General features: G+C 41.2%; 1 protein-coding gene across 18 annotated transcripts in view; it reads left to right on the plus strand.

The window, feature by feature from the left end:
• Positions 1–21,735, plus strand: part of Prune2 (prune homolog 2) — a 268,296-nt gene that overhangs the window by 35,537 nt on the left and 211,024 nt on the right. For all 18 annotated transcript variants that reach the window (XR_386484.3, XR_386485.3, XM_030250976.1 and 15 more), the window contains exons 2-4: positions 8,735–8,839; positions 12,418–12,620; positions 15,418–15,581. Coding sequence is in view for 16 of the 18 variants with exons in the window: in XM_030250976.1 (XP_030106836.1) it covers positions 8,735–8,839; positions 12,418–12,620; positions 15,418–15,581 (472 nt within the window). In the remaining 2 variants the exon portion in view is untranslated. The remainder of the gene's footprint in view (positions 1–8,734; positions 8,840–12,417; positions 12,621–15,417; positions 15,582–21,735) is intronic.

The raw sequence follows: 21,735 nt of genomic DNA on the forward strand, positions 1-21,735 counted from the left end.
TAATCCCAGCACTTGAGAGGCAGAGGCAGGCGGATTTCTGAGTTCGAGGCCATCCTGGTCTACAGAGTGAGTTCCAGGACAGCCAGGGCTACACAGAGAAACCCTGTGTTAAAAACAAAACAAAACAAACAAACAAAACAACGACCCAGCAAATATTTCTTGCTGGGCAGCAGCTGGGGCTGTACAAGCAAGCAAATACAAACCATTTCTGGCCATTGCAACATCTATATCCTAGATATTTAAGACAGCAGAGCCTTGTAACATTTAATGAGAGAGGATGCAAACATTATATACAGCAGGAATAAGTACTCACAGAAGCATGGAAAAGAATATTACAAGGACTATACTAAATGGTCATAGCAATATTTAATTTGGGGAGATGAATGTATTGGTCTTCTGTGACTTTCTGTTTTGCAAATTTTAAAATAAGTAATTGCTATGTAAACCTCAGGGAGGATGGATGCATGTCAGGTGTAGGAGGCCTTCATTTACATTCAGCCTTCGAAATTCCTACATTGCCTTTGATGGGGATGGGTTGGCAGAAGCTCTTCCAAATGCCATCTCTTGAAGAGTATGTGTGTCTTTCCCATGAGGACTAAGCACAGAAAAGAGACAGAAGACAGGTCAGAGCTGAGGAGTAAGGTTAAGGGCCCAGGTTGACTCCCATCAGCATAAAAAGATGACAGCCCCTGAGTCTTGAAAGGGAAAGTTGAGGGATTTTCAAGACCTATAAGTTCACAGAAGACAAATTCCAGGATGCATTCTCTATTTCCATGAGAAGAGACCAGTTGATCTTAGACAGAGGCACTTCCTAAGCAGACAGTTAAAAAATTTAAGACCATTCAAAAAGCTAACATTAAACCTGGGAATTAAGAAAGACCAGTTCCACAATTTTTTGAGCCAAATTTGATGCAGACTTTAATCGAGTACTGTCCAGGATGTCGGATTCTGGCCAGAATCATTCTGGGGTTCCCAGAAAATGGTTCGGAGTCACATTTTGCAGATGCTTTTAAAGGCAAGCCCATAATGTTATCACATTTTCTATCAGGTACAATCAGAGGCAAGCACACTTCCTGATGTATTTCCTGCCCATGGCTTCCCCACCTATATGTGATCAAGCATATCTGGTGCAGTTGGATCATACAAACTTGTTTTAGGGAGTGAAAAACATGTGTCTTGTTATCTCCCAGAAACAGCTTCCAGTCTTTTAAGAAGTATCTGTCCTTGGGCATGGACGGGGCTTATCGGTTTTGTTTCATGGATCCCTTAGGCACAGTTAACTAAAACTTAAAGCGTAGCTTTGGCTCTCACATGATGTCAGATGATTCCTTCCAAGGTAAGGATTTGAGGGTGCAACTGTTGCTTCAAAGTTTGAATTAGAGAGAAAAAATATTGGTATTGCTTTTAAACAACCTTGAACAATATGTTGCATACACACACACACACACACAGAGAGAGAGAGAGAGAGAGAGAGAGAGAGAGAGCACAGAAGAGTGTACACAATGATACTTGCCGACACTTGATCTGAGAATATTATGAGGTCAAGACTGGCAGTAAACAGGTTGAAAACAGTTCTGCTCCTAAATCCTTGGTGCTTTGAATCATCGTGCCCCTCTTATGTCTGAGAAGAGTTTTGAGTGTACAATATCCAGTTGTTAGACCAGAGGCCCCCTTGAGTGAACTGGTACCCCACAGATCATCTAAAGTCCTCAGGCAGTGTCTTAGGGTTTTCATTGCTATGAAGAGACACCATGACCAAGGCAACTCTTATAAAGGACAATATTTAATTGGGGATAGCTTACAGGATCAAAGGTTCAGTCCATTATCATCAAGGCAGGAAGTAGGGCATGGTCCAGGCAGGTGTGGTGCTGTAGACAGAGCTGAGAGTTGTATACATATTGTTTCAGGGAGAACCAGAAGACTGAATCTCTCAGGCAGCTAAGAGGAGGGTTGCAAAGCCTACCCAACAGTGTCACACTTTCTTTAACAAAGCAACATCTCTCAACAGTGCCACTCCCTGGGCCAAGCATATTTAAACCATCATAGGCAGTATTTGGAATTGGCTTCCTATGTCTACTCACAATGACTTCATATATCAAAACAGGAAGGAGGTTCAAGTCAATCTGACTTTGGCTATTCACAGCTGAGTGTGTTTAAACTGGTCCCCACTCCCCAGTTTTCTCGAATAGAAGATGTTGAAGGAAGGTGTCCTACAGAACTGGCAAGAAGAAGCTCAAGAGGAATACTGAGCTTGGTTGGGGGCAGGGTGATGATAATTAAAGAAGGCTCTAACATGTCCAAAGTTCACTTCAGTTGCTGAAGGACTTAACAGGGAGGAGATGCCAAGGAGAAGGGAGAGATGAAAAGGCTAATGAGCTAAAAACTTCTTTGTACTCCTGAATGTTTGTCAGACCCTGACTTAAATTCCAGGATGGCTGACCAGCAAGGCTACACCACACCCTGCCATTAGGCTTCATTTTCTGCACCGTAAAAGCAGCCTTTCTCTATAAACAGTTCTCTCCCTAAATCCTCGGTGCTTCGAATCATCCTCCTATGTCAATCACCGTCAACAGCTGATATCTTCTTACTGTGTGCTTTCATTGTGAAAACAACCCTCTGCCGTCCAGGGGCACGTCAAGCTTATTAATGTAGGCCTGCTGCTGGAAGTTGTGGAAACAGATTGGCCTTTCCTCAGTAGTCCTGTAAGGACCCAGCTTGCCATTTTAGTTCAGTTCCCCCAGGCTTGAGAGTTTGGGATCAGTAGCGATGAGGGCAGAGGCGACAAACAACATAAATTTATCTAAATTGACTGTTTCGGTCTTGTCAGGCAATTGTATTACCTCATGAACCTTTTTAGTCTTAACCACCAAAAGCCCTTTGCCCTTTTCTAGTTAGGTCACCAATTACATGAAGGCATTTATGAGAAAAATGAATATAATATGCATGCGCCCTGCTTTTGTAGATTCTGGTAAATGTGTTTGCTTTTACCCATTACCTGAGTTGTACCTCCAAGAAGAAACTATAATTATGATCTCTTAGTCACTCATTACTTTTTAATCTTGTTTTTAAATTTAAATTTTAGTTTTGCACTGCTGTTTTGTTTTGAGATGATGAATTAGTTTCTTTTGTCATTGCTGTGACAAAGCCACGGACAGAAGCAACTCGAAGCAGGGAAGGCTTCTGTGAGTGACAGCTGAGGGCACTGCTCGTCACGGTAGAGTAAGGCGTGGCAGCAGGAACGTGAGGTATCTGGTCACGTGTTGTTCAGTCAGGAGGGATGCTGGTTGGTGCTCAGGTCTCTTCTCTTTATTCAATCCAGGACCCCAGTTCATGGAATCACCCACGCTTACAGTCAGCCTCTGCCCCTTAGCTGCACTTTTCTGGGAATACTCCCCATAAACAAACACACCCAGAAGTGTTTCCATGACAATCTTAAATCTAGTCAAGTTGACAATGATCAACCATCATAAACAGAATCTCACCATGTAACTTAGCATAGCTTCAAAGTTGTGGTCCTCCTGTTTCAGCCCCCTTCATCCCTAGTATCACAAGTCTGTCCCATTATGCCACCCTTTAGTATTTTTATTATTTGAACCTGGACCAGTGAGGCCAGAGATCTGAATTAGCAATATAATGTTTAAAAATTATTTTTAGATTTATTTTCATTTTGTGTATGAGTGTTTTGCCAGATGTATCATATACTTGCCTGGTACTCTTTTAGGTCTGAAGAGGTAATTATATCCCTTAGAATTATGGATTGTTGTGAGCCACCATGTGGGTGCTGGGAACTGAACTCAGGTCCTTTGTAAGAACAACACATGGTCTTAACCACTGAGTCAACTCTCCAAACCCCCATAGAGATTGCTGCTTCCAGGAATTCTGTTTTACACACACACACACACACACACACACACACACACCTGTTGCCATTAGCTATTTAAAGAGAATAAAAAGTGGGTTCTGTGGCACACACTTGCAACCATACCACTTTGGAGGATGGAGGAGAAGGGTCCTGAGTTCAAGGCCACCTAGCATACATAGTGCGATACAGCCTGGGGTAAATGACAAAGCAAACGATGAAGAGGCATTATTTTCCCCGTGTATAAATATAAATATAAATATAAATATAGATGGACAAACTTTAAAATGTGTATAGTGAGCGTTAGCATTCTTTACCTTTGCCTTATTCGTTTTTTATCACATCTGACTTATGAAGGCATATATTTCTTATTGGAAAATACTTTCTTTAAAAAATTAATTTGCATGTATGTGTATGCATGCCACTAAAGGTGTAGAGGTCAGAGACTCTTGGGAGTTCTGTTTATTAGCTTCTACCTTGAACAAACAGGGTCTCCGTTGCTTTTTGTTACCATACCACATACTCCAAGATCATTGGCCTATCGTCTTGTCTCTGTTTCTCATCTCTTGGTGGGCATGCTGGGGTTACAGGTGTGTGTGTGTGTGTGTGTGTGTGTGTGTGTGTGTGTGTGTGTGTGCATAATGTGTGTTACAGATTTTACCTGGAATAAAAGAGCCCAGGCTCAGATCATCCAACTTAGCTGGTGTTCTCAACTGCTGATCCATCACTCTGTCTCATCAAAACTAATTTAAATTAATTATTATTGAAATTAATAGTGATAGAGTATTAAAGAAAGAGACAGAGAAGGGGCTATGATGGTACAGCAAGGGCTTTTAGATGAAAAGGTTTCTTATAGGATTTTGGATTGATAAAGCTACAGGTAGGAACAGGTTTATTTCTGAGAGGGAGAAATTTGGAACAAGCCAACTGTGTACTATTGGAAGGCTCTGGAAGCCCTCTTCTGCTCAGTTCCTCTGCTTTCCATGGGGGGAGCGGTGTTTAAAAGTGGACCATCCACTATTTTCTCTAATAGCAGTGGAATATAAATGTGCAGGTACTTAGTTGGCTTTTAAAGAGAGGTAGGAAGTTAACTTCAATAAGAAGTCTCATTTTATCCATACATAAAATTGTACTTTGAAATCGAAAGCCCATTCAAATCATGCTCTGGAGTATTAGTGTGTTCAGTGTTTTCTTTATGCCTTAATTATGGGAATCTATCCAAATCTGCTTGGAAGTGCATTAGTCGGCAAAGCCAGCAGTACATGTTTTATCTGATTTTTCACTCTTCTGCCTGTGTTAGGCTCAGGCATTAACAGTAAGTCTTTGGCTTGGGATTTCCTAATGCTTGCTATGCCTGTGTTACCATTAAGGAAAGAGCATTTACTTGCCAAAGCTGGTCATTGCTGCTATTATAAAATCACATTTGGGAAATGCATGTACTTCTGAGTTGCTGAATAGGTTGGGCCCTTCCCAACCTCAGGACCTTTGCATATGATTTTCCTGTGACGTTTCACTTCCTGGGTTCAAATCGTTACTTAAACATCAGATTTTTCCAAGAGACTCACCTAAGCATCCTATTAATATTTGAGCAGTGCTCATAGCTCTCATTATCTCCTCATTTGGCTCATCAGCTCTGATAACTCTCAGTTCCATGTACCATTGCTTGTGGGACCCTTCTCCACTTGCCTGGAGGGTGGTGGAGGGAGAAAGTGTTGGCGCTTAGATACTGTGGTATGAGCTGTGTTGACAGATGTATCTTGTTTTGGTTACTCTTGTTTTTGCTATGACAGAATACCTGACAGATGCAAGTCAAGGAAGGAAGTGTTTGTTTTAGTTCATAAAGATAAAGTCCTTCATGGTGGAGAAATCATAGTGGCAGAGAAGCTTAAAGCCTCTCTGGTTACCCCGGGTCAGCAAGCAAACACGGATGAATGCTGGAGTTCAGCTCACCTCACTTTCCCTATTCAGTCTAGGACTTTCAGACCACGGAAAGGTGAAGCCCTTGAGTAAACCAAACTATTAATAATAGAAACTCCCAATCAGACACGCCCAGGGACTCATCTTTCTCCTGGGTGATTTTAGATCCTGTCATCTGACTACCATATTAGCCATCATATGGATCAATGCCATCAGAAGAGACCATGAGCATGAAATAATGTGATATGTGGGAAGAAGAGGAGCCCAAAGAGACACCAGAGAGCATGCAAAGGGGCATGCAAGATTGTGGGGGAGCCCCCAGGGTTTCACATTGATCTGCCATGGCTCTGACCAACAAGAGAATATGTTCTTTGTCTCTTTAAATGAAGACTAAATAGACTCTATTTGCTGTAGAAAGTTCCTGGCTTGTGAGAGCTGGTCTAGTACACTTTGGAGTAGCAACCCTCATTTATTTAGCTTTCTTTTCTAATGTACTAACTGGGGTTATATCTGGAGATGCATCGACACACAGATGTTACCAGGTCTTCTTTTGTGTAAGTTGAAAGTTGCACATGAAGCTATATTGGGAATGACAAAGCCTAGAAAAGAAAGCAGGCTAGTCACTTGTGTCAACCCCCCAGCGTTGGCAGTGTCTCTGTATTTAGCCTTCTCTCTTCTCTCTTGGTGCCCTGTGCACTTGAGTGGACAGTGTCGTTAGGACATTGTGAAATGGTTAGCGGGGTTGGGGAATCAGCTCTCATGGTGTCAGGCTTTAGAGTCTGGAATCATGGTTGGCCCCATCACATGCTCCTCTGATCTGTAAAAAGCTTTGCTGATCTTTCTACTGCCTGTCTCACAAGATACGGGAGACGTGAGGTAATGTCTCCTTAGACCCTTGAGCTTCTCGGAAGAGCAGCATTTACAGGAATGTAATTTCTTAATACATTTGCGTGTGCTGTAATGGGCTGGAATTCTATTTACCTAAATTTATTTGGGTGCTTCTGGAATATTTTGTTGTCTCGACTTTGATATCTAGACCTGAACTAACCCCTCAGGGCACATTCAGTTCTGTGAGCCAGCTGTACTTTTATGAGGTTAGAAAAGGAAGCCAGGAAAGAAGGGCGTGTGAGCCAGGCTGGGTGCTGATGGGGGAGGGGCTTGTAGTCATCCCCGGAGTCCATATCACAGTTCAAGCATTTTAAGCATGCTGTTTTACTAAAAATCAACATAAAAGAAATCGAAACTATGAGTCTGTTTTAATGACGCAACATCACTTATTGGGGATGGCTTATGTAAAATATCTCTGCCGCTTTTTTCTGTGACAGATTCTACCCAACCTCCTTCGTGATTTTCTTCATCTTTTATTGATTCATAAAAGTGCATGTGTACAGATGTTGTGAAAATAGAAGAGGAATTGCCTGGGGGAAACAAAGCGAACTCATGGGAGGTCATGGGACATGAGGAGGGAGAGTAGATGAGGGATAAATAGACTCAAAGTGCATTCACACTTGGTTGAACATGACCTTATGTAACACAGTAAAACAATGCAAAAACATTTACTTCATCTTGGTGTTTGGACTAAATCCTCATTGTTTAATAACTTGTTTCTGATTCTAATACCGCCAGCTCTGCACAAATACTAGCCAGTTGTCAAGTTCATTTGCAAGATGCCTCCTAGGTTGTTAGGTATGCATTCATTTTTTTCTACATGTGAAGGAACCCTCTGTGCTCGCTGCTGAACAGTCACGACTGGTCCTGCCGTCTGGAGCAGTTTTACAATATGTGGCTGTCTAGTCAGTCTTAGACAGGGAGATGAAAATAAGTGACGGAAAGCAAGAGACACAAGCACGCGTGCTGGCGCTACTGCACTGTAGAGATACTCTTTGATGGCGAACGCGGTGGAGCATGCTGTAATCCCAGCTCCTGGGAAGTGGGCACAAGAAGACAGGCAGTTCTCCTGCATCAGCCGTAGAGTGAGGCTGAGGCCAGCCTGGGCGCCACGAGGCCCTTTCTCAAAAGAAACAAAAGGAAATACAGTAATTTATTTTATAATTTTCTGTGCCAGGCAATTTGCTGTGGGGCTTTCTCGAAGTACTTGGTTCCTTGAATGTTTTAAAAGAATGTCAGCCTTCTATAAAAGAATTTAAGTAACTATTGAGTAAACCTGAAAAACAAACACAGAAAACCAAAAAAGCATGTGTTCCCTTCTAGAGAGGTGACTGTACAGACATGGAAAAGCAACGGATGCAATCTGGAGCCCTAGACTAATAATGCAACTCACAAGCCTCTTTCTGAATGAGAAAACACACATCAAAAAACAAACATACAAAAAAAACCCCGTTTCATTCACTAAATAATAGAACATTATAGAAAGAATAGCTTCCAAACCCAAGATGGAATATGAGAAAATAAAGCCTTTCAAGATGGTGTGTTTGCTTGACTACACAGAGTGGGAAGGATATAAGAAAAAAAAAATCCCGTTGTTTCTTAAAGTAGGAAACATGTCTTCTATGGGTAGATGATCCTTGATCTCTGTGTAACTGATCTTCACATCAAAATGATCCCTTACTATAAAAACACTTCCTCAGAGATATAGCTCAAAGGAAGTTAATTTGTAGGTAGCCTTGTATTTTGTGTGTATGTGTGTGTGTTACATATGTTTATAATATGTGTGTATGTATATGTGCCTATATATGCAAATGCATCTCCCCGAATGGGTAGAAAACTTAACGGTAGCCTTAGTAAAGGTAGGCTATTTTCCTCTTGAAGATTTAATGGTTTGAATAAGCATGCTAAACATGGCAATTAGTTTTTATGTAATTTTGTTACACATTTATTATTTTCTGTCATTGTGTGTGAGAATAGACAAGCATACTTTTAAAAAAATCATTGAAAAATTTCTACTTTATATTGGTTGGAATCAAGTAAAGTTGTGATTTTTCTCTTTATTGGTTGCAGGATCGAAGTAAACAATTGGAACAGGTCCACGCAGTTATTGGACCTAAGTCATGTGACCTGGATTCTCTCATTTCTGCCTTCACATATGCATACTTTCTGGACAAGGTGAGGGGGAAGGGACTATATCCTTAGTACTTGAATTGTGTATCTTTTAAGAATAAATATTTTATGGAAAAATGAAGCCACTAACTTAGTTTTCCTTGTTCTGGTATATTGCTGTAGAGAATATAAAATATCTAGTTAGCAACAAGCATTTATTGAATAGCACCTGCATATTAAACATTGCTCTAGTTATGTCTTACTAGTTTCCACTCAAAACTGCTTCAAACAACATATTAAAAAACGGTTATAGTAGTTGACTGCTTTTACAAGAATATAAAGAAGCAACAAAAAGCAAGACTTAGGGGCTCTGTCTTTCCCTTATCATATACTGTGTGACCTTGCCTTTGGGAGTAGAAAAACATGCAGAACAACTCATATGAACAATACATGAAACACAGAACCCTGGCTGAAGATTCAGAGACAGGGGCATGGCAGATCCAGTCTAGGTCTGTAAGCCTTTAGTTGTTGCCTTTTAGACCCGGTGATGATGTCCTTTAAGGGAGATTCTTTCTACTCTGTGAAGCACAGACTTACCCATGGAACTGGAAAAGCCTTTTTAACAACTCGTGTTCAAACTCCTCATCTATAAACTCCATCAGCCCACAGTAATGGACTTTATTGCTTGAAAAACTTTCAAATGTGCGTTCTGAGTATTTGGGTACTATTTCGTGGAATTTTTAATTTTCCAGAGTCTGGTTTATTTTATTTCAATTTTGTTTGGATCTGGATCCCCTGATACTGTGCATAGCTGATCTGGAGTGACTTAAATTCACATGAAAACCCAGTCTTCCAGAATGAGCTGCGGGTGGCAAGTACTGCTTTAGGGCAGCTGACAAAATGATGGCTAAAGTATTCTGATCTCTACATGTGGGCTCTATATCAAATTTGTCTTACAAGTTGTTGAATTTTGCAAAGAATAGTAATTGGTATGAGTCAAGATGCATTTGAGTCAAGATGTGCATATTAAGCAATCCTTATTACTCTCTGCTGTTCATCTAGAGGACAGTTGACCGGAGTGATTTTAAGACTATCAGTGATATGCAGTTTAAAGGAAAGTATATAATAATAATTAATAATAATGTTACCATAGAGTATACACTATACTACATATAGTATATGTACCATATATACTATTATGTACTATAGTAATACTATAACCAGTTATGGTTATAGTACCGTGAATGAGTATGCTTCATGGAAAGAGGAGGTAGGGTAAATGTGAGTGATAAAAGATAGTTGATGGGTAGATAGATACAGGAAAATAGACTCACAGGCCCTCCTTCCTTTTGGAGACTTTTAACTAAGCATAGAAACAAATATGGCATTTTATTAAAGAGTAACATATGGGGGATTTTGTGGTTTCGGGGTGTCTTGGTTGTGTTTGTTGTTGCTGCTGTTTAGTTGTTTTTTGTCCACTTGACACAGCTATAGTTATCTGGAAAGAGGACCCTCAATTGAAAAAAATGCCTCTCTTCCCATTGCCTGTAAGCAAGTCTATAGGGAATTTTCTGGTTTAATGGTTGCTATGGGGAGGCCCAGCCCACAGGGCAGAGCAGTGCTACCTCTGGGCAGGTTGTTCTGTGTTGTATAAATAAACAGATTGAGCAAGACAGTAAGCAGCACTCCTCCAGGGTTTCTGCATCAGCTCCTCCATTGAATTTCTGCCTGGAGGTCCTGGATGATGGACGGCAAGCTAGAAGATGAAATAAACCCTTTCCTCCCAAGTTGCTTTCGGTTATTGTGTTTATCATAGCATTAGAAAAACCTAGCTAAGACACCAAGCCTTTGTCTCCTTGGGGCAGGCCTTGCTTGTTATTTGTGGGCTGTGCCTCTATAGAGTTTTCCTAAGAACCAGCATCCGCCTTCTGCTCTGTGACTTCGCATGCTGGTGAGTAGAACAGAGGCCAAACTCCATAGACACAGAAAACAGAGACTCAGAAAGGAGAATGGCTTTTTCCAGTTCACTGAGCAGGGGGTACGGCTGCCATCTTGTTTTCTGATCCCACCTCCAAAATAAGTCCTGCTTGGACAGCTCAGAATGTACATCCTGACCCCTGTATTCATTCTACTTCTTTGCCATTGCAGGAGTTAGATACAACTGTCAATTAATTAGGAAGAGTAACGTGCGATACCTAAATCACTAATGATTATTGTGTGACTAAGATTCAGTATTAGCATGACAGTGGAAAGGAAACTCACTTTGGTAGAGATGATTTTGTGTTTTTGGGTACAGCGGCAGTTTTACTTGTTTAATTCAGTGAATATTTATTAAATGTCTGCTGCTGCCTGGTTGTTTTATGTCTTGGAAGGCAGCAGAACAAAAACAATCCTGTCCTTTTAATGCGAGAGGGGAGACAGACACTGGGATATTGAGCTGTGTACTAAGCACATGCTTGTGGTAGAGCTGTGGTGACGGAAGAAGAAAGGTTATTTCCTTATCCAGAAACAAAGCCTTACCAAGCCTTTCAGTGGCAGCCTCATTGCTGTTCCCTTAATTTTTAAAATACTTTATAATTTATATAGAGAAACAGATTTGTTGTGAATATGAATTTTCTTCCTTCTCCTCTTCATCTGGTCATCACAAATGTTTTATATAAGAGGCCCATAAAAGTAGTTAAATATCTATATATATATGTATGTATATATATATATATTATATATGTTATACACATATATAATATATATAATATTTATTAGCATATCATATCTATTAGTATGTGTGCTAAATCTGGTTGCTAATTGAATAACCAGTTAAATACATGCTGTTTTGCATGTTTAAAAGGTCACAATTCATACTCCAACACATAGTTTTCCAGATGAACTACTGAACCCAGATTACAATTGTCCCATGTCGATGGGGAGACATCTACCTTCTTGTGTCACCTCAGTCTGTCCCAATTACCAAATTTTTGTCAATTCCATCAAGATGTTCATTTGTTACCCATGAAGAGATGAAAAGGAGATTATGTGTATATATGTATGTTTGAATGTATGTATGTATGTATACATGTATATGTCTGCATACAAACATACATTTTCTAATCATGGAGGGGTTAAAGTAAAGTAAGGGGTTAAATGTTTCCAGTTAGGATTGTCTGTGAAACTTTATTTTTAAAGAGAAAAAAAAAAAAAGATGAGAATGCATCATGGCTAGGTTGGTGAGTTGGCTCAACAGGTAAGGGTGCTATCTGTCAGAGCTGACCACCTGTCTGCTTTCCCAGGAGGACCCCCATGGTGGGAGGAGAGAGCTGACTTACGCCGTTTACTCTCTGACGTCCGCATGTGTGCTGTGGCATGCACAGGCTCGCACATACGCTCACGCACAGGCACACACATATGCACGTGTACCCGTGAGTGCACACACTCCCAAACAGAAACAAACAAATGTAATGATAATTTTAAAATGCGACACCGGTGTCCTCTTACTAGTGGAGAAAGCACTCTGTAACTGGCCTCAGGGAGATTTGTTTCAGATGTCAAACGGTTTCTTTGTGAACAAAAGGCTTACACTCTAGCAATTAGCTTCTAGCTGGAGGAAAACTGCTGTTTGCAGCGGTTGAGGTAACTTCTTCTTTCTGTAGGTCAGTCCTCCCGGGGTCCTCTGCTTGCCAGTGCTGAATATCCCAAGAACTGAATTCAACTACTTCACAGAGACAAGGTTTATTTTAGAAGAGCTGAACATCCCTGAATCATTCCACATATTCCGAGATGAGATTAACCTGCATCAGCTGAACGATGAAGGGAAACTGTCGATAACGCTCGTGGGCAGCCACGTCCTGGGGAGGTAAGACTCACCGTGAGGTTCTGGGCATTTGTCCTGAGGGAAGCTTTCCTGGTCAGTTGATAGCATGTTCCTTATTAATGTTTAAAAAGAGTCATAAAAAGGACTTTATTAAAAATATAGGTTTTTTTCTTTAATGAGAATATTTGGGCTACACCAGTTCTCCTTGTTTACTTTGAGATTTCAAATTGATGTTCATAAGTGGGATGCTCTTGTAAAACTCACCAAATTAATACTCTCTTATCGTGTCCCAATAATCATACTTATTGATGTTGAAAATAAGATAGGGAAATTTAAACCAGATAAAACAGAAAGATTATAAAGAAATCTCATTAGAGAAAAGGAGGAGACTGGGAAATGGGCCACGAAAATCACTTCATTGTAGTTTTCTATTTTCTATGGTAACAAAAAAGCAGGCTGTTGATATTCCATGCAGCTCAATTGTTGTACGTCATAGAAGGGAAAAGTGGAGCCCAGTGTCACAGACGGCTTTGCCCAGGCACCACATGTAGTCAGTGGAGAGTTTAAATCAGAGCTCTTCTGCCTCTTTTAGGCTCTGAGGGAACTATGAGCTGGGGCAAGGATCTGAGATAAAGGGAGAGGAATGAGATGAATTCCCTGTCTACAGATGATTACAGACAGACCTCAGGGATACACTCTGTACTGCCATCCAGTGAAGGGATACCAGCTAAACACTTGGAGTGTTCATTCTTTGCAGTTTACCAGTTTGCCTATTGTTGAAGACCTTGACCAATTAACCTTGACCTTAGAATACTTACAATAAGACTTTTATATTTAATAATTTTTAAGTGTAACCAGTTTTTAGGAAGCATATTTACAAAAGAATTAAGGTAAATCTAGGTAACCAGCGGTTACACAGTTGGTTACAAGGCATTCTTATATTATATATATATATATATATATATATATATATATATATATATATATATATATATAACAAGACATCCTATATGGTTTGAAACAAATGAAAGTCTTTTGAATGATGCCAACCATCTGTTGACAAGAGGCTGGAAGTTTGGGGTGAGGTTTTGGATGGAATTTAGTTCTCAGCTATACTTGCCAACTTTTTATCACTATAATGAAGTTCCTGACAGAAGCTGTGCAGGAAGTAAGGAGAGGGTTATTTTTCCCATGGCTCTGGAGAGTCAAATCTCTGATCAGGCCACTAGAGTGTTTGAGACTGTGATGAGGGATGTCTATCAGCAAGAAGAGCAAAATTCACACCTTGAACCAGGCCAGAAACTAAAAACTAGGATCTTCCAACACCCCTGTGAGGGCATGCACCCAATGATCTAAGGATTGCTGGCAGGACTCACCTCTTAAAGCCCTCAGCACCCCCCCCCCCCCCATGGGATGCCACCCTGCAAATGTGAACCTTTGGAGGACACTCAGATAGTCCCCAAGCTGCAGATAGCTTGGGCAGTGTCCCTAGCTATCATGCACTTGGCTAAAGTCATGCCTAATGTTTTCAAGACAGCTCATGCAACTGACACAAGGAAAGATGACGTGATGGCACAAAAGTTGGGGAAGAATTTTGTCACCACTCAAAATGAAAACTGCTAACTTGACCTTGAGACTGAGTTTATAAACTCTGGGGATGTAGTCGAATACTCCAGAAAAGTAGAGAGCTTACTTTCTTTATTATAATTCATTTATATTTGAATAGTCAGAAAGAAAAATGTAGCTTTTTTTCTGTACCTTTCTTCTTTTGAGAAAATCCACTTCTATTACATATATGTAGGAGGTGAGGGGTGGGGGATAACCCAGTGCCCAAACACTTGCCTAGCATGCAAAGTGTTCACCTGAGATTGATCTTCAGCCCTCCAAAAATAAAAAGCACAAAATTTAATGAATGAATTAATTAACAGTTTGACTTAAAAAAAAAAAAAAACCATGGTGAAGCCATCATGGGCATAGTGGTATTTTTTTCCTGAAGTTCAGTGACTGTTCTGAGCAGGTACTGGTGTCAGATTTTCACCTGACTATAAATACAGTCCTTAGCCCCATTTGCCTGTTTTCCCATTTGTAAAAAGATCTTACTAGAACCCACTACGCATGGTCAACACAGCTACAGTGCTTCTAGTATTGTGGAAAATAATAAATACTAGCTATTGGGGAAGTATGAAAATATTCTAGGAATCCTGGGGACAATAATAAATGGAAATGATATATATAGACACACAGAATAACATCCTGTTCTCTTCTGTGTGTGTGTGTGTGGGGGGGTGAGTGTGTGTGTGTGAGAGAGAAAGAGTATATAAGTGTGTCTTCTTGTGTGAGTATGTGTGTGCCTGTATGTGCATGTGTGTGAATGTGTGTGTCTGGAGGTGTTTGTGTGAGTGTGTGTGTACATCAGTGTGTGTGAGTGTGCGCACCAGCACCTATTCAAACATGTACAAACTCGTACAGACACAGATCCATATCAGATCTCTTTCTCCCAACCTCATCTCTTGAGGTATGGCCAATCAATGAACATGGTACTTGCTGACTGGCTAAGGCAGGCTGACCAGCAAGCCCCATCAAACCCCACCCACCTACCCCTCCCTCATGGTGCTGGAGTGACCACAGCTGGAACACTTCAGGCCTTTACGTGGGGATCTGAACTTGACTCCTAATGCTGGGCTCTGCAGGTGCAACTCTCTAGCTCCAGTTAGATCCTGTTCTTCCCGGTCATGAGAATTTATGTTTTGGGCCGTTTAGCGGAAATCATCAGGACTGAATCACGCCCCGGAGTGGGAAAACAAGCCATAGCTCTTCTTCCTTTCCGTTTATTTTCCAGTGAGGACAGAACTTTGGAATCGGCAGTTGTCAGAGTCATTAACCCCGGAGAGCAGAGTGATGGTGAGCTGGGGTTCCCGGAGACTTCCTCCTCTCTGGTGCTGAAGGAGCTCCTGCGTGAGGCTCCAGAACTCATCACCCAGCAGCTGGCACATCTCCTCAGAGGTGAGGACGGCGCTGCCAGAGTAAAGACCGGAAGCTTAATGGGCTGGTTCAGGGTCTGCTCATGCAGAAAGAGTGCGATCCATTCTTGAGTTAACAATCCCTTTAAAGACCCCGGGAAGCTTCATCAGAGAGGCAGGGAGTAAAGAGTTTGTTAAAGAGTAGCATTATATTGAATATTAAAAATGTGCATTTCGAAGCAGGCACAGGGGCCTGCACTGTTTCACTAGACAAGAATGTTAAATGGGCCTGCTGCACCCTGGTTAGAGAGCGAGAGCCAGTTCCTCTGGCTGTTAATAGTTTCCGAAGGAGATTCTCTTCTGTGACAGTGCCGGTGCGGATCAGAATTCCCTGTTCCCGTGGCCTTGGAGCATCCCCCCAGTGCTTTGCATGCTTTGCGCATATAATCCTGCCTGCAAGGCAAAATACGCACCTTTTGTTTCGATGGTGTGATGCAGGGTCCTTCATCCTGGTCTTTCGCGGGCTACATCCATCTGTTTTTAATGAGGGTCAATGTGTGGTCCAGTCAGCGTCAGCCTTCTGTATCCATGGTCTCCACCTCAAGGAGTCAACCAACCTTGGGCTGAAAATAATCATTTCCAACTTTTTTTTTTTTAATCAGCCATAATAAAGGCATCTCCCATTACTGTTATTCTCTAAAAGACTCAGCCTAACAGTTTACATTGTTTCTCCATTGTACTGGCAAGGAGTTATATACTAAGTATTGTAAGTGATACTAAGTATTGTAAGGTGTGTGAAATATATCTGAAGCTTTCATAGGATGCAGAAAAACCCTGCATCATCTTACACATGGGTCTAGGGCACCCACATATTTTGGTGTCTATGTGGATCCTTAGCAAACCTTCCTACAGACACCGGGACTGACCATACACTATTCTCCATTGCTATAGCCTACTGCTTCCAAGGAATGGTATTCACATTAGAAAGTGTCCATCCACTTCGGTGCCACAAAATGAGCACAGCCATGTGGTCATTTTGGCATATGGGATGTGCAAAATATTTTTGGTTGTGAATAAATCTTTCTTTTCTTTCCACAATTCACTTTAGACCTAATAGGCACAAATTATCCTCAAAATGTTTAATATAGAACAGCCAGGAGACAGACTGATGGAACAGAAAACAGGAAAGGCTGAGGACAGACTGGCTCAACCCTTCCAAGGACTTTCCTTCTCTGCCTTGCTCTCTCATAATTTGGAGAGGGAAAGTTCAAAAGTTACACAGTTCCTCTGAAAGCTTTAGACCCAGTGGCCCCAGGAAGCTGCCCATACATGCTACGATGGCACATTAGCAAGCTTGCCAGCTAGCTTTGCATCTGGGGCATTCATCTATATTGTAACTGGTGTCCCTTGACTTTTTTCCAGGATTGCTGGTGGAGACCCAATCTAGGCCTGGCTTTGTTCTATATCTGCTACAAAATCAGTTACCTTTTAAAGGCATAAATAAGGCAATGACAGTTCCCGGCTACAGCTCTTCACATTCAGAACTCAGACCCGTCATGTTTCTGAACAGCATGGCCTTTTCTTTCCCCCTTCAAACATCCATTTTCTCATGAGATTCATTCCCCCTGGGGGAGGGGGTGTTTCAGATATTTCCAAACTTCTCACTCTGGGGGACTCACACCTCCTCTCCCTGTAGCATTCTTACGCCCTCTCTCTGATACTCTTTTTCTACCTGTCCCTCCAGTCTTCTCTACTTGCTCTCTCCAGAATGTCGGTTTCATGAAGAAAGCCCTTCTGTGCACTGTCCACTGCCCTACCTGGTGCCTCCACTCTGACTGGCACATAGTAAAATTCAGTGGGATGAATTTTCCAAGAGTGGATTTGATTGTGTGAGGCAGTGGGGGAAGATATGGAAGAAACCGGGAGAGGATAAACAATAATCAAAATATTTTGTATGAGAAAAATCGATTTTACTAAGAATTTTGACAATTTTTAAAAATAGTATTTCTACACTCTCTGTTTTCATGACGGCATTGATTGTGGGAGTGTCTGATATGCAATCAGCTGCTGTTGTGATCCATCCTGCTAGTATTCTTACTGTCTAGGGCATGGACACTGTTTCTTTTCCTAATAACCCTTTTCTCTAATTCTCTTTTCTATTTTAGCTTGTAGAAATCTTAGTGGCGTTTATTTTCTTGTTTTTGCAATGACTCGCTTTTGTTTTCGTTGATTGTCATTGCATGTATAATCTTAAGGAGTCTGTATATAATTTTAACCCGTTGTGAACCATAGTACATCTAAAGAAAAGGATGCAAAATATGTTTATAAAAACATAAATATGCAGCTTAGTGAATCGTCAGGAAGGAAACACCTTTGATAATTTACCCATCTAAAGAGGTAGACTGTGAAGACACTGCATCCTTCTCATGCCCACAGCCCACTCCTACCTGGAGGCAGGCAGCATTCTGATGCCATAGCACAAACCCTTTGCTTTGCGTCATACTTTAGCCAGCCTTGGGTTCCTTCCCCAGGACACTACACATGAGTTATGTGTGGTTATGTGCTTTACACCAATGGACACATATGGTCTCTACAACACAGGGAATTCCAGCAGGAATCACATTCCTGTCTCCACTTGCTTCAAGAAGCTCACATTGAGAGTTAGAAAGTGGATACTGTTGCCACCGCTCCAGGGTTTCTATGATATCTGCATCTTATTCTGTACTCTGCTGCTCTTTCCCTCCATCCCGACTCTTTTACTGTTTTATTATATTTCATGTCTTTTGGTAAGCTAATTCAAATATTCAGTGCAGGAAGGATTTACATGAAAAAAACCCAATGATTCATAGATAACTGTCTTATAAGAGCACATACTATGTTTAATGTATATGTCTAGATCCTAAGGTGAATCAAATGTACACTGCCTGTACAGAGATTGCTTGTCTGTCTCAGTTCCTTTGTTTCTAAAAAGGAACAAACTAATTCTAAATAAAGGTTGCCTTTCCTTTTCTTCCACCAGTATCTACCTCTGTTTCAACTCATCTATCTCTGCTTATGCCTTTTTCTCAACACAAAAACAAACATTCAGGTTCAGTCATTTGATTGTCTTGGTCCTAAAACTTACTACTATAATTATCTATCAAACTGTTTGCAATATGCTATGCAATTTCCTTCAAATATTGAAGAAGAACCTGATTGCTACGGTGTTGCTAAGTGGTCGTTTGCATACCTATGATGCCGCCATTGGTTGCAAGATCTCCTTGTGTTTCTCTGATAGTTTATCTTGACACTGTGTCCTTTTGGCCCTGAGGACAATTAGTGGTATTTGCTAACAAGTAACTCAGCGAAGCAACAGTGTTTCAAGGTTGGTGGAATAATTAGCCATCTTGAGACAATTTGAATTTAATTTCTCTTCTTTTAAAATAGCTACCACTGTTTACTAACTGAGCAAATTTGGACAACACTACAGTAGACACGTTAGTTCATCCTTGGAATAAGTCTGTCAGTTTGGTGGTCCCTGTTGCCAGCATCCTTGTTTCCCATGGCTTTTTTTGCAGTTTCTTTGTACAGCAGCACAGATCTCCTGAGTCAGGTCTTTCACGCTGATGAAGCTGTGTTTCCCAGAGGAGCCCACATTCAAGGTGGAGTTTCATTTAATAAAGGTGCTACTGGTGAGCCACAGAAGGAAAAGAAGCTGCTGTGCCTTTGAAGCATCAGCCTGAGTTCTGCAGAGAGAGAGACACCAACCAAGGCTGCTGGCTTTCTTTCCTCCAGCCATGCAGATCTCAGCGCTGTACCTCTGCCTGTCTTCAGAGTGCCAGCACTTAGTTTCTTTGTTCACAGGCTTCCTCCCTGTCCATCTTTGTATAAGCTTCTTTCTCGGGTACTTGGTCTTCAGCTCTGTGGAGAGTTTTCATTTCCCTTCTGAGGTGTGCTGCAATAGGAACCTGCTTTTCTCCCTGCCTGAACCCTCTGTGGTTACAGGAAGAGAAGAAAATGCCATGCAGGTCGGTCCTTAAACAGGAGCGTTCTCAGAGCCACTGTATATTGTTTTAATTTAAAAGTTAGTAATTTCAAGGCACAAATTGATGCCGTCTACTTCATCCAGAAAGGCATATATTTATAAAGTGTCACTTTTCAATTATTTGTGTAAGAAATTACATGTTCAGGAAGACCCAGCTGTCATGGCTGGTAAGATCACTGACCTTGGTACTTGGACCCTGATATCTATCTTCTGGCTTTTCCTGTCCTACCTGTCTTTGTCTTTATTGTGTGGTCTTTCCTCCCTCCCTCCCTCCCTCCCTCCCTCCCTCCCTCCCTCCCTCCCTCCCTCCCTCCCTCCCTCTCCTCCTTCCTTCCTTCCCCTTTCTCTCTCTCTTTTTCCTTCTTTCTTTCTTTTCCCCTTTCATCCCCCTTTCTTGCTTTGCTTCCCCCTCCCTTCTGGAAGATTCTTTTCTTTATTATTACTTTCCAACATGCCCAGTGTGACCATATCTCATTGTCACATTTTGCAGCCTCAGGTTTATGTTTAGTCATGCTCTGGCTTTGTGCCAAGTACAGAGCCTGGCAGACTGTTCCACCTTTGTGGGTTTATTTCCTCAGAGATGTATTCTAGGGGACAGCTGCCAACTCTAAGAGCCATTAAATTGCTGAATCATCATATTGAGAGGGGAGTGGGTGTGGTGTGTGTGTGTGTTTCCAGGAGCCATCTGGCAGTGAGATCTCAGCCACTGATTTCCAAACGTGCTTCTGTCAAGTCCACGATTTGCCCAAATGGCCCTTCAAGTTTGTTTGTATAAGGTCTTGACAGCAGCCGCAAGCTGAAGACTAAAGCAAACAGCAGCTCTTGTTCTTAGCTCTAGGATGAAGTGGGAACCACGCCCAAGTCCTCAGAAGCAAGCTCTCCATTCTCCAAGCAATCAAGCAATCTCAGCTGACCTTTAATAAAGACTAGTTGTTTGCTATTTTGGTAGACTGGATTAGCAGCTTCAAAAAGGTCCTTATAAGGAGGTCAAATGGGAGAGGAAAAGAGCCAAGGTGGTGTTTTTTTTTTTTTTTCTTTCTTGTTCCAAGGGTGACTCATCCCATTTCCAAATGATGATAACATCCGAGGGAATTACGCTGTCTACTTTGCTTAGGAAGAGACTAGAGGTAGGGAATAGAAATTATAGTTTCTCCTAGAAAATCAAAGTATCTATTCAATCTTGGTTTGATTTTTTCAGTCACACAAAGGTATCCTTTCTCTTAATCTCAGACACTCTAAATCTGTAAGGATTGTAAACAAGTAATGTGCTTATTTCTGTATCTTTTAAGCTAAAATGGGCATTTCATTGTAAGTCTTTTTTCTCCTTTCTCTTTTCCTTCTCTGCCTACCTCTGTCATCCATTCTTTAATGTTTTTGTTTGTTTGTTTGTTTGTGAAAAAAATCAATCCCAGGTAAACAGAAAGAGGACTTTTTTTCTGTTAGGAATTCATCGTGTAGACAACAACAATCTCCTGCGCTGACTGTCTCCCAGTTTCTGATGCAGTGGGGTATGGGCAAGGTTAGCAGGCTGCAATTGCTAGAGTCTGTTTACATCTCCATTCTTTTGAACAAAAGATATTATGGTTGATTTTTTTTCTATAGAAATGAAGCATTTGTTATATTTTTATTATAATTGTTTTCTTTGTAGCTTGCTCTTAATTCTCTGTCCCTCTTATCAGCCTGGGAATAGCTGGGAGACCGTTAGGTACGGGTTTATGGATTGTTTCTGTCCTCACACTTTGCTAGAAGTTAAATCAACACTCGTTAAGAACCAGGTTCTAATGTGCAGGCAGGTGTTCTTGGCTACCGTATACCTTGGTACCGATATTTAACAAGCTATATAATTAATAAATGTTTCTGAGATTTCAGAACAGAGATAGTGGAACTTCACATCAAAATTTTTACTTTCAGTATCAAATATATTTCATGTACTTATCCAACACCAAACCAAACCAAACCAAACCAAACCAAACCAAACCAAACCAAACCAAACCAAACCAAACAAAAACCCAAGTCAGATTTAGAGCTAGAATAAAAGTTAGCTGCAAGCGGGGTGGTGGTGGCGCACGCCTTTAATTCTAGCACTTAGGAGGCAGAGACAGGTGGATTTCTGAGTTCGAGGCCAGCCTGGTCTACAAAGTGAGTTCCAGGACAGCCAGGGCTACACAGAGAA

This window comes from Mus musculus, chromosome 19, assembly GCF_000001635.26.
Source record: "Mus musculus strain C57BL/6J chromosome 19, GRCm38.p6 C57BL/6J".
NCBI lineage: Eukaryota > Metazoa > Chordata > Mammalia > Rodentia > Muridae > Mus > Mus musculus.